At 41.2% G+C, this 13,824-nt stretch overlaps 1 protein-coding gene across 9 annotated transcripts in view; it reads left to right on the forward strand.

Annotated features, from left to right (window-relative positions):
• LOC143354797 (low-density lipoprotein receptor 2) overlaps nt 1-13,824 on the forward strand; it is an 82,066-nt gene that overhangs the window by 39,792 nt on the left and 28,450 nt on the right. For all 9 annotated transcript variants that reach the window (XM_076789127.1, XM_076789126.1, XM_076789131.1 and 6 more), the window contains one exon: nt 3,022-3,144. In XM_076789127.1, coding sequence (XP_076645242.1) covers nt 3,022-3,144 — 123 coding nt within the window. The remainder of the gene's footprint in view (nt 1-3,021; nt 3,145-13,824) is intronic.

Here is a 13,824-nt window from a genome sequence, read left to right on the forward strand (position 1 = left end):
CCGACGCGCCGCACCGGCACGAGAAAAACGGAAAAATATTGGAAATGTTATTTAAAACAGAGATTGTCCGTCTTGTGCGCCGGTTACCGTAAATTCCCGTTTCCGGTGCAGTTGCCTCGACGTTTGCGATCGATTCCACATGCGACTACCGCCGAGGCCGATAAATCTCTTCGTATAGGGGAAATGTCATACAAATTATTAATTACTAATTCAACCGGCGATCCCGGAACGATCTTTACGAGCATGCACCGCCAAAATTAATGGCATATCGAACTTTTTAAGTAGAGCGTAAACGTGTTACAAATTGGATAACAGCAATTCCATTTTTGCGGGATATGACGAATGCGAATGGTTTGCTGATTTCCGGCGAACAATTCAATTCACATTGTCAAAATACTTCGCCCCGTCGAAATTAAAGCTTGCTCGGATTCTTTAAAATTTTTCCCCTCCGAGCTACGTGTTTTAATTCAGCGGGTTTACCCGCATATTACACTTCAATTTTCAGCAAATTCAGCAATACCAGAATTCACAGTCACTGGGAAATTCGAGTGCGAAGAGTTAAATATTGAATGGGCTACAAAGGCCACATTTCTCTTTTTATTAACGCGGAAAACAAATATTAAAACCAAACAGACGCGCCGGGCGATCACGAAATGTTCTCAAATACGAAAGACAACATTTACATTTTATTACATTCGATTCAACAATATTCATTTTGCCTCCGATTAATTTTTATGGATCCATATTAGACTGCGGTTTTTACGCGTTTGTAACGAAAACGAAGAAGTCAAATACAAAACTGAAAACACAATAGAAGATTTTATTTATTTGGATTTTGAGATTATTGAAAGAGAAAACACATTTTCATTTAACTTCGGTTTCTCAGAAATGATTTGGACCATTTTTATTTTGCACAAAACGCAATATTTTTATTTTATTTTATTTTTGAAAAACACAATACGCAATCGCTCCCTCTCGTCTGCAAAGACAATCAGGGTTAATCACCCTGACACAATATTCCCACTCAATAACTTCTATAAGACACACTTGCCCCAGTTAAAAATGAGTTCGACGCTTGAAACGTCTGAAACGCGTCTCCGTCGTTTAGGACTGATCTAAGCTCAAGCGGTAAGCTCTGAGATCTACGGCAGCCATAAAGAATAAGGAAGAATCGTCTACACTTTGAACTTCCCGTGAAGAAGATCCACCGTCGCGTCGGCCCAGTGATCGACGACCGATAGTCTCCAAGTTTCGCTTCGCGGAAACAAAGCAGCCGTATTCTCCGAATCATTCTCCATCCCGGCTACCCTAACCGTGGAACAAACGCGATTTTTGCCGGTCTAAACGACGACGGGGCTCGCGTGGGCATGATAACCGTTTCATTGCCACTTATCATGGGACCTTGATCATAACAAGCGGCGATCGTACTTCCTGGATCAAAACGGCGCACTATGGTCTGAATCACGCTTTCGACGCGAACAAAAATTATTCGCCCTTCTCCTTCGCCACCGGCCGTTCTAATGCTCGAGTATACGTATTTACAATTTGGTTCAATCGTTTCAATTAACCCTTTGCACTCGGAGCCATTTTAACTCGAAACACTTCTTCCGACCTAGAATATTTCCCTTCTACATCTATTTTTTCATGCTATACATACGAAAATGGTGCAATTTACTCGTACAGTGCCGAAAAGTTTAGTAATTCATTAAATACAAACAAATTTAATAATGTACAAAATATTTTGAATAATGATACAGGAATTTTTAGTGGCGCCATACAGTCGCCATTCGAGTGCTAAGGGTTAAGCGATTGGATGCGTTGAATCTTCCGGAGAGCCGCCGGGGGTTGGCATAAACGTGGGAGTATTGTTGGTTGCATATGTATACACATAAACACAAAAACAGTTCTCCCGTTGGAAAACGATTTAGTGTGTCGGCAGCTTTGACCGTGCAGCGATCGGAAACGCGAGTAGGGAGGATTCTCGTCGCAATCTTGTCCGGGTTCCCTTTCCCCTCAGTCTGCACGCGCGGCGGGGCCCTTATAAAGGGGCCCGGTGTGAGCTGCATCGGGCTCACAGCATCCTGCAGCGGGCGCGAGTGCATCGAAGATCGGTCGGTGCAGCAGCAGCAGCAGCAGCGGGGCGAACCTCCTCCGGCAACGAAACCGTGTTCGGTTTTCGCGTTCAGTATAGCTCGGCTCTCCGTTGGAACCGGTGTCCTCCTGGAGAAAGAAGGGTCTCCCATATCTGACGGGGAACTGGTCCGCGGGCTCTCCAGTTTCGATCCCGAATCTCAGTGATTTCACCTAGTCTCGACCCAGGGTGAGCCTGGGGGAGAGGAGTGTCCCTGGCGCTTATCGGGGAATCTTTTGTTTGGCCAGGAGAGTGTTCCCGGTAATCTCGAGAAGGGAGCAATTGTGATCCGAAAGAGGGTAGAAAAGCAGAGAGAGAGAGAAAGAGAGGAGAGCAGGGTCGATTTAGAGTGGATCGAGGATTTTATTCGGCGCGATACGAGACCCGATGAACCTCGAAGGATGCTCTGAATAGACGGTACACTTCGGTGTTGTTTTCGGTGCTATCTGGTTCTCTGAAAGCCGGTGCAGTTCCGCCGGTGCAGGCTCGTCGCAGTACCCGGTTGCAACGACGAACCGATACCTTCGGAAGCTGCGGAGCACGGCTCAAAGCTCGTCCGTTGCATAAGAAGCGCCTGGAGCGCATTTCCTGCACGACCACAGAGGCAGCTTTGCGAATCGCCTTGTGCACCGTCTTGTGCACCGTCTTGTGCACCACTTTGTGCGCCGTCTTGTGCTTGTACGGCTTGCTCGAGCCCGGTGCATCGTTTATCGGTGAAAGTAACTCGCGTGGGCGCTGGGGACACCTGACACACGCGATGAGGCCTCCGAATCCAGCCCGACACGTGTGCGCGCAGATGCTGCAGCTCGTCTGCATCGCTTGCATCGCTTGCATCCCCGCGATCGCGCAAATCGACTTCTTTCATCGATACGTCGACGATCCACTTGCAGATATACACACGTGCACCGAGACCGAGTTCCAGTGCACCATCGGCAGGTGCATACCCACGACGTGGCAGTGCGACGGGGAGAAGGACTGCTCAGATGGTGCTGACGAGGATGAGGCGACTTGCGGTAAGCGCATCTGTCTTTTTCACTTGTTTATTTATGTGTATCTGCTGCTTGGTTCGTTCCTCGCGATTGATGCGTCGGTGGAAGTTGGGCGCGCGGGATCAGCGCGAAATCTAGTATCTGAAATAATGCACTTGTAGCATCTGAAAGTATCTGAAATGATGCAGTTGGTGCATTTAGAAATTGTTTCATCGAGCCTGCTGAAAATCAGTGAGTGCTGAAGATTAATAATTGTTACGTTGTAGTTTGGTTTGTCCGGGTCGTGCTTCGAGTAATGCGAATTTTCCTTCGTGCTTTTTAGAAAGAAAGAACATTAGTCATAACGCGAGTTTGATGCGTTCGTAGTAGAGATGAGTAGATCGAATTCAAAACAGTGGCAATATTCGAAGAATTTAAAAGTATTGTGTTATTTTTGAGTTATTAGGACGATGAAGAAGAGAAATACACGGTTTAGAGAAATACTCCAGTAGTTTGCAACGAATGCAGACAATTTTTATTTCGCGCAAAGATCCGCAAGCTGTTCATTAGTCATCCTACGAAGAGAAATTCGCATTGCTTCTTGCTTGACCTATATTTAAGATTTCCTTCCATAAATTTCCATTTTGCAAGTTGTAAATCGTTGTAATAATGTCCACGGATATTCCGAGAGAGAGAGAGAGAGAGAGAGAGAGAGAGAGAGATTCTGCGATGCTTACCGAACAATATAACAATTGGTTCAGAAGAATTGTAGTAAATAAATACACGAGATTAATTAATGTAACTGTCGATGTAGTTTGAGCTCTTCCAAAAATGGGCTCATTCGAAATTAAGAAAATTATGTTTAATCGCAGAATGCAGTGTTTCAATTCTTTCCTTTTTCTTCGAAATATTTATTATCAGTAAATTGAAACTGTCACCGGAATGGCGCCAATAGAGTGCAGAGGGTTAAAAGAATTGGCGAATATCGATATATTACTTTATAAACGTAACTATTTTATAAACGTAAATACAATTTTTGATCTATACTCACGCTGGTCGTGTTACGAGGGTGATCAAATTTCCAATATTTAAAATACGGAACATCGAATGTAATAACATTTTGTTGCCTATATTGTTAACTTCGTTCGATTAAAATGATACGAAACTGCGCTCCATATTATAAAATCTTTCACCGCGTTTTGAACATATTCATATGTTGTGAAAGCACGACGATCTGGAATACAATTATTACTATCATTATTAATCAATATATATTTTACGGTGTACCATGTTAGCTTTCGGGTCTCTCTCTCTCTCTCTCTCTCTCTCTCTCTCTCATTAAACAAATTTAGTGAAATATTGAAGACCGTCGTTTCGGCAGAGCGTCAACCAAGTTGTTCATGCGCCGCAGGACATTTCCTATTAAAAGTCACGCTGACCTCGTGCGCCCAATCAAGAATTAACGATTAATCCTTTCAGTGCTACTGAAATCGGGCACTTTTATAAATAAGACAGAAACGTGTAAACACAGCGGATGAACGCTTTCGACGACAGCCGTGGAAATATAGAAAAACGGAATTTGTTTTTCGCGCGTCTCTTGCCGATTCCCTTTCGGTTCTCCGAAAGCGGGTGCATTCGAAATTCTTTTTTCCTTCTGCTCTAAAATTAAGTCTCGCAAACGATTGACGTTGACTATCGGAGTTGGTAAACATAACCCACACCGACCTTAGTTGGTACACGCAGCTTATGTAAACAGATTAGATAAATATTGCGAACTTGTTCCCTCCTTCACGCTCCAGCGTTGCTATCTACGGTTTTTCCATAGCTGTTTCGCCAAGCGTTTATCGTTCTATTGATTTTATTCATTTTTATTCCGATTAACGCCGTTCTTGGCAGACCATGCTTGGGACACAACACTAGAGAACTTTATTTTGCTATTTTTCCACTTCCGGGAAAGTCGAATCTTACGTCACTGTGGACATTAAGTCGCTCTTCTGGGAAGAGTTCAGACCAGTGTCGCCAGATGAGGGGAGGGAGCACGAATCGAGGGGAAAAAGTCTCTCTCTCTCTCTCTCTCTCTCTCTCTCTCTCTCTCTCTCTTTCTGCCAGTACTAAGCGTGGGGAATAGCGCGGTAGAAGGGGAAATTAGAGTGGGGGAGTAAGTCTTGATCTGGCGATACTGATTCAGAGAAGCAAGAGAAGTTCTGATTTCATACTTCTTTAAATTTCCCATCGGAAGCGAATGGCTGTGCAATGATTAGTTAGCAGTGAAAGGATTAATGAAACTAATCTGCGAATTTATTCACCCGTTCGATTGCCCTCGAGATCGAATGACTTTTTCGATTAAGAAAAATTAGCCTTTCAGCCGGAGATCATCATCCTTGAGAAACTTTTCATTTTCATGTTAATTCAACGAGTAATTCTTTCAGTTCGTTTTTCGCTCTCACACTTTCCAAGCAAAAATAACATGAAAGGAAAGATAACCGAGATAAAAGCGCCGCAGAACCATTTTTATATTTCATTTTCATTTGACACTCTGTCACGACGCGTTTTTCTTAATTTTATCATACAATTTAACTCGTGCGCTACCGTTTGTTTTGCTGGCCACCTTCACTGTTAAAAATATATGTTCGAATTTGACTATTTTCAAGTAAATTGTAACGGTATGAACGTCGAGTATTTATAACAGTCCCCTGAGTAATTGTTTTGTTGCTCAACCAGAAAGTTAATGTGCTTACGTTTATTCTTAACACTAGAACTACCGAGCCCTAAAAGTGACTTAGACTTATCCCTTTATAATAACAGGAAAATTGAATTTGCTCAGGTTTCATACGATTTTTATGGTAACATGTACTCCAAAGAAGGGATATGTTAAAAAATTTCTCGTGAAAACGTTTTCATAGTTTCAGTAATCGTGAAAGAAGAAATCATCCACCAGTCATTTTGACTGGTTCGGTAGTTCTAGTGTTAATAAGTATCGACCACCATTTTTCTTATGTGATTCTCGATAAATTTTTGTGGTTTCGAATGAAAAAGTAAGATATTGGATCACCTAAAAATGGAGTCCGAGCAGAAATCGTGAAGGCTAACGAGAGCCTAGCATAAACCAGCGAGTGCGCAGCAGAATACGCGATTTTGTTTCGGTAATGGTCGCGTAAACGGAAACAGTTTTGCGTATTTCGCATTTCCGATGCGCGTACATAGTTTACACGCGAGCTAGAATCATACTGAGTCCGGGAACCGAGGGCACTCGAACGGGACAGTTGACAGAGAAGAGCCCCGAATTTCCATATTTTCGCGCACGGGCGTCCGTGCAGATTTAATTTTCGATATCCCGGCGAAATAAAGGATGCAAAACGGGCGAAGAGCCGCGCGCGAAACAATCGATTTTATTCTGTATAAAGTAGCCGTGAAAGTTATTCGCTCTCTCGCAACCGGCCGGATAGAGAAAGAAACGGCCCGTAAACGGTTCGTTTGTTACGTTTAACAGCTAAATTATTTGCGCGGGGACAAATCGAACCGGCAAACAGACCGAGTCAGTCCGTCCGTCCGGACATGTGCGCGCACGCGTGCCTAGAGCGAAACGAGCCTGAACGCCTCGATAGCGATGGGATCGAGTCGCTCCCAAACAAAATATCTCTTTTTTTCAAACGATCTTTTACCGCTGGACACTCTAATCGCTCCGGATTACGGTAACGCTGATAAAAATACATTTTGCAACGGTTTTCCTTCGGTTTGGTTTCTAGTGAGTTTTTAGTTGAACTATGTTGGGAGGTTTAGCTAAATTCCAATGATTAAAATTGAATTTTTAGCTAGAGAGTGAGAGTGGGAATTATTATTAAAATGATAGAAGACAGCGTTTCGAGTTTTAGCTAATTTTTATTCGTTTTCTATTCAGCAGCGTATTGAAGGATTTAATGAGAGATCGAAATCCATGTTAGAATTCAAGAGTGTAAATTGTAACTATAATGATAGAAGGTGCGGTCGATTAATTCTTCGTTTAAATCCGTTGGATGTTTAATCGGAGTTCTTATTTATTTTCTCTTGAGAAGTTCACTGAAAAATTCAATGATAACGATTAAATTCACGTTTGATACGCAAGAGTGTGGTATATAAATAAAATGACAGAACATAGCATATCGAGTTTTCATTTAAATTCATTCGATTTTTGGCCAGTTTTTGTTTACTGGCCGTTGAGCAATTTGCCGAAAAATTCGGCGATGAAAATTAAACTCGTGTTAGAATGCAGGCGTGCGAATTATAAATAAAACGATAGGGGCGAGCGTCAATTGGTGTTTTATTTGGTTTCTATATGATCTCTGGTCGGGCTTTTATTTAGTTTTTATTGAGCAGTTTACTGAAAAGTTCTGTGATCAAAAAAAATTGGTGTTAGATTGCTAAAGTGTAAACTATAAATAAAATGATAGTAAACAGTATGGTTTAATGCTAGGAGACTGTAGAATTTTGTTTTATATTTTAGAAAGGTGGAATAGAAAGAAATAAGCTTTGTTTATTTCTGAGGGAAACGACTTTAATAAATGTGTGAAGTATTCTATTGTATATGCATTGTCTGTCCATGGCTGACTGAATCTACTGACGATTGCTCATCGAGTCTTTATTAATTTAATTACAGGGAGCCTTTGAAACAGACTTTTAATCACGTTTTAAAATTGAACGTTGAACGTGCAGCCTTATAAAATTATCCAAATTAAATTTATTTAAACATTGCAAAATTTCTTATTACAATACGTGCTTGAATTCAGAAATGCATTTTTAATTATCTCCCATAAATTCACCTTCATAATTCACATGATAATAAAGTTATAAAATTTTAACCAGCCATTTTTCCGGCGGTGAGAAATTTAATATTAAAAGAAGTATAATAATTTCTATATAAAATCGTACAATTGTAGTAATTCATGTGAAATCTATCAAAAATCTGAAACATGATTACGTTATATTACTCGTAAATTTGCGATTGAAATTATTGTCGCCATTCGACAATTCAACCCAAAATTCTAAATTATTAATCCTTAGTCACGGTGTGCAATTCGCCCTTTGCGAACTTTCTGATGTATCCAATGAAAACCCTTTTTCATAAGAATAAGAATACAATAAGAACTTAATGAATGAAAAGGTGTTGTGTCCCATAAAAATTTTTCTGATATCATCTGGAAAGAATTAAGAGTAGCAACTGCTAGGCAACGCATTAAATTCGTTTTTCTCAGAAAACAAAACACACATTCATACCACGGTTACTAAAACAGCCCCAACGAATGATTCACTAAGCAGCCTCCAGGAGATTAAGCTTGATCCACTCGAAATACGAACGCGCTTCGCTGCAAAATCGATAACATTTATAAAGCCCGGTTGTTCGCGGTCGGAATCGATCGAAATCGGGCAATTCGTATGATCCGATGGCGAAAAGCCAATCGAGAGGGCTCGGTTCCCGAAACACGGGATAAACGATACGCGTCGGCGGTGATTAGTGGCCTCGATATTATTCTTATCGCTTCCATCTATATTGTTATATTACCGTTGGTAAATCGTAAACGTTCTCGCGATACCCGGTTGTTATTAATAACAACGTCCCGGGCTTGTCCCGAATTCGACGGAGCCGGGATCCACGCATTAATATTCATGCGCGCGTATTTTCCGCAAGCGCGCGCACGCACACACGATCGGCTCTCTCGTAATTAATATTCAATTATAATGGGGACTCGCTCGTATATACAAATATGCGCGTGGCAGGGCAGGACAGGCCGGCACACGCTGATTACTTTCGCGTTTCGCTAATTGTCCCGACACCCCATCGTCGTTCTACTCGGTTAACGATTATTTACCGCCGCGGATTACACGGCCGACGACATCGTTTTCAACGATACCTAACCGGTCGCTGACGGAAAGTTGGGAAATGGATCGTTCTTTCATGAACGCGGCAAATTATTTACCCTGCTGGACGACGACACTGCTACCATTATTCGACCTCGTTTTACCAGCGCGCGCGCATCGCAAACACCAAGTAAAACATCCCGGCGAACTATAATATCAACTGACAGAGCCTCGTTATTTAATTAATTAATCCGCCGACGCACCGACCACGTTTTCTGCGATTTTCGGTTGCGTTCCGTCCACCCCGGAACTGCCCTCTCGCGATTCATGGGCTGGAAATTATGGGATTCTGGTCTGGTTTAGGTTGTTCATTTGTGTAGATACTCTAGGGAATTTTTCGATATTTTTTAGTCGATGGAAAAATTTTGCTATTGCTTATTAGCCCGTGACTGATGAGGTGGAGTCTCCGAGTTGGAATTTTTTAAATGAGCGATGGTACGGTTATTTTTATTGTAAACGAGATATTAATCAGTTCGTTTTATTGTTGACACGGCAGGATTGATGCTCTGTTTTAAGAAAAATATGAAAATGCCTCTGAAATATTTGAAAACGAGTCTCGGGGTCTTATTGAAATTTTTATACGAATTATTTTGATGGATTCAGACGAATTTGGCGATATTTCTTGCAAAGAAATATAAAAATGAAGAAAGAATGTAAAAATGTTACAATCTAGAATATGTGCTCACCAGTTGGGGGTTGATTATTATGTTAAACGATTACGTTATTAATCGTTTCGAGCACAGTATTAAGAGTTTCTTAGAAAGGAAATCGATTCTGCGAGAAAAATAAATCGAAAATGTAAAATGAGACTCTTCCGGTTGGATCTTCGGACCGGAGAAAATTGAATTTCAAAATTCGTCGAGCACGTGCGCTCCTAAATGAGACTGGCAAGAACGTCTGACCATCGCTGACTGCTTCTACTTAAGCGAAAGGATCGCTGGCACGTCTTATTATCTGCTACCCATCGATCTTATTAATTTCCATCTCTCGACTTCTGAGAAAATTAACTTGAAAGACGAATTGTAATTGGAAATCGAAGTAAACAATCATGCTGCATTTTTAAACAAATTTTGTTCGTACTTATATATTTTGTTTGAGAAAACATTTGTTTTCATAGGATTTTTTAAAGCAAAGGAATGCTGCTCCTGAGACTGTAGTTTATAAAATCTTCTCATGGAATTTGGATAATAAAAGGAAATAAATGATTTTAGAATGTTTATGAAAAATGGTTCCATAGCAGCATTTGAAACCTCTCCTTAAATTGTGAATTATGTACATAAATGTCACGAATAAACGCATTTACATTGAACAGTATTATACATTGTATATTATACATTGTATTATAACGCAGTATTATACATAGAACAGTAGTCAGAATTTGTTACAAGGATTCAAGACTTCTTTTAATATTGATGAACAGAGTATCGATATTCTAAGTTCTACTCGAAATAACTTTTAACAAATTTTACTTTCAAAAACCGTTGCTTCATCCCTTCTCATCTGAATGTATAACATCCGGGTATTTTTTGAAAACATCCCACAGTCCGTGTTTGAAATACACCCTATTAACAATTCATGTATAACTCTTTGATCCCCTGATAATAACATATCACCGTCGATATTTGCACAAAACGGCGCAAGTAGAGGTAATCGTTACTGGTCAGACACTCGAAACGAACAACACTCGATTCGCCAAATATTATTCTTCCAGAGAATGAATCGCATCAGAATAATTTTATTCTTATGTTTCCCATTATTTTCTATATTATTTATACTCGTACGCATTCGATAATGCTTCAAAGGATTATCCGGAATTCAATGCACAGCGCCCATATGTATCGTACCTTGTTTGTGGCGATTTTTTATCAAATACCCTTTCAGCAACCGGAAAACAATTTTGTTTAAACACAGCTCCATTCACTCTCGGTCTGTAATCTTCCAACAAATTCTGTACTTAAAATGTATGTTTGCCATTTGAAAACGTACCATTGCATAGCGTCGAACAAATTCGCACGATTCTGCAAAAACAATTCGTCCCCGAACTTTTTCGAGAAAATCGACGCAAAATTTCTTTTTTTCTTTTAACAAATTCTGTGCTTGGAACGTTACATTTATTTATTAAAAAAACGAACGGGATCACGTCATATGTTGTATTTGGTATTTGCAACGGTATCATTGCACAAATTCTTCGTTTCCCAACTTCTCCGATAAAAACCGAAATTTCTTTTTTCGCGTTCCGGGAGGGGCGGGGAGGGGAGGACGGGGTGGGAAGTCTGTAAACGATTTTCGGGGAAACGGGAGGATCGAGCAGAGCCATATATCCTCGATCGCTTTGCTCGGAGCGATTTTCTACGGCGCAGATGCTGGCTTGTGAAAGTGCAACTTTTCGGACCGGTTTCCGTGCAGGTGAGACGGATTGATGCATGCATGCACGAAAGCTACCGTTGCTAGGTATATACCGTCGCCTCGAGCAACGTGTTCAGATCCGTCCGAATTCAGACCCTGTCGTGGATCCGATGACCCTATTAAAAAATTTCATCGGCGATCCCCGGCTGCTCCGCGAGAGCAAAATGAATCAAATGAATCAAATGAATCAAATGAATGAATCGGATCAGATGAATTAGAAAGGCCACTCTCGAGTCGGATGCTAGACTCCATTACTATCCGGCCGGAAATAACTCCAGTCGCGGACGATGGGCATTCTATGAATCACTAATTATCAGCCTCGCGGAATTTACCTCGTTTACAGTCGGACATAAATATTAAATCTTTCTTCAATTAATAACTTGTCGGCCGAAGGTGAGGGACCGACCTCTCCCCCCTCTCGCAGAAGTAGACGGCACGGCGGAGACTCATGCATTTATGCATTAAAGCCGGGGCTGGAGTCGCGAGATTTTTCTTTCGTTTGGACCTTGACGGAACCCTTGATAGAGGAAGCAATTTTTGATTTAATTAGATTCCCCGTCAGTTCATCTTCCATTGCCGCTATTAATCTTGTGTAACTCTTAATTGGTGGGGCGGTTTATGACGCGTTTGGAGAAGTTAAACGCTGCGCCCGGGCTCCGAGGACATTAAACTTTCTGTATCTAACTTGGAACGGGACACGACGGACCGTATCAAGTTTAACTTGTTTTTTTCTCTTTTTTTTTTTTTTGTAATTTCTGTAACATCGGGGAGCGTTCCTACATTTTTCAAATGGGTTTAGTTGGAACGATCTGCGCGAAAATCAGGTTTACGAGCTCTTTGTTCTTTCTTTATTTATTCATCCCGTTAGATTAAACAGGAAATTTATATTTGGGAACGTTGGGTGGGAAGCTAAGCAAAATCAGCTCCGCGTCGAATGTGTTAATGTCTTTCTTTAAATGATTAAACTGTTGTCAGAGGTTCAGCAAAATAAGTAGCGCAACTAAAATTTCATTCGTGGTAAATACAAATATGTTGTTCGTTTTTACGTGCCAATCGAAGAATAATTAAGATGGACTTTGTTAAGGTTTCCTCATTACCGACAGGAAGTTTCCAATAAAAAGTTACAAATTTTCAGGAAATTCCGTTAAATTTAGATATGCGCGTCTGTCATGATTAAAAACAGCTGTATTAAATATTCTCGAACACGACGGTGATCGAATTGAATAATAATCAGGCCGATCTAGCAGACAGACATTATGCGTCAATCATCCCAGAGACAGGAGATTCAATCTGCGAGACAATTTTGGAGTGTCTCGGGCAAAATAGACGTTCGCAAATCGAATGAACTCTGTTTTCACCGATACCGATTTCTCCAATTCATTTATTCCGCCGAAAATCGCCACCAATAACATACTGACGAAATCTCGTTCTCGTGGCCTATTCTATTTTCTCGACCGAGCACGGGATTTGCATTCCAAATTTTCTTGATCGTTTCCAACGAAAGAAACCAGTGCGCTCTTTTGTACGGTATAGTTAGATTTTGCCTGAAATGTCCAAGAAAGCGTTAAAAGAGTCTCTTTAATCATTGCGCAAACGTATCTAAACGTGCATAATGTTATGGAAAAGCGTAGTGTTGTACAAGGCTGAGTCTACGGAATCGTTATCTGCAAGAATCATCTGCATAGCTCTCACGATTGCGGCACAAAAAATTCTCGAACAGGAAAATTTGACTGTCAAATGGAGCAAGAAGTAGACTATAAAAATCTGGTCTACAGATCATTGCAGCGTAAACAAATGTTCTCTGAAAATTCGCAAACAGTCGAACACACGTTTAACCAGAATATCTAAACAGAATGTAGCCTCGCAAATTGGTGCGAAATGGGATTTAGGCGATTTCGGGGAAAGTCCGATCGTCAGAGGAGTAACAATAAGACCAGAATTAATTTGAAGGAACAAGGGTTTTCCATTAGATTTATTGGCTGGCGGCAAGATTAAAAGCAGGGAAATGTTACCGGGGATCGCGAAATGAAGTTCATCGATTCGCGGATCGCATCGTGCGCGAATGCAAGTTAAGCTCGCCGGGTAGACAACAATTCGCGGACTGAAATTAAACGCCATTCCTTGTGTTTTCTGAAACGAAACGGAACGGAACGTTTCGCCTCGAACGTCGAGTCGGTGTAGTGGATTTGCGAATTCTAAAAATAATTTTGCGACGATTTCGACACGGAACACAACACTCTCGACGGCCGTCTCTCTGTAATCAGGCTACTCGACACACGGAAATTCTAATCGCCGCGACACGCCTGACCCACGCTTGAGCCGCTTTTATCAGTATAATTAAATAACCCCGTTATTGACGTTGCCTCCCGTTATCGATATGTTCAGCAACGTGACCTAAACGCGCGCGCGTGCAAACCAATTTCCCGG

This window comes from Halictus rubicundus, chromosome 6 (genome assembly GCF_050948215.1).
Source record: "Halictus rubicundus isolate RS-2024b chromosome 6, iyHalRubi1_principal, whole genome shotgun sequence".
NCBI lineage: Eukaryota > Metazoa > Arthropoda > Insecta > Hymenoptera > Halictidae > Halictus > Halictus rubicundus.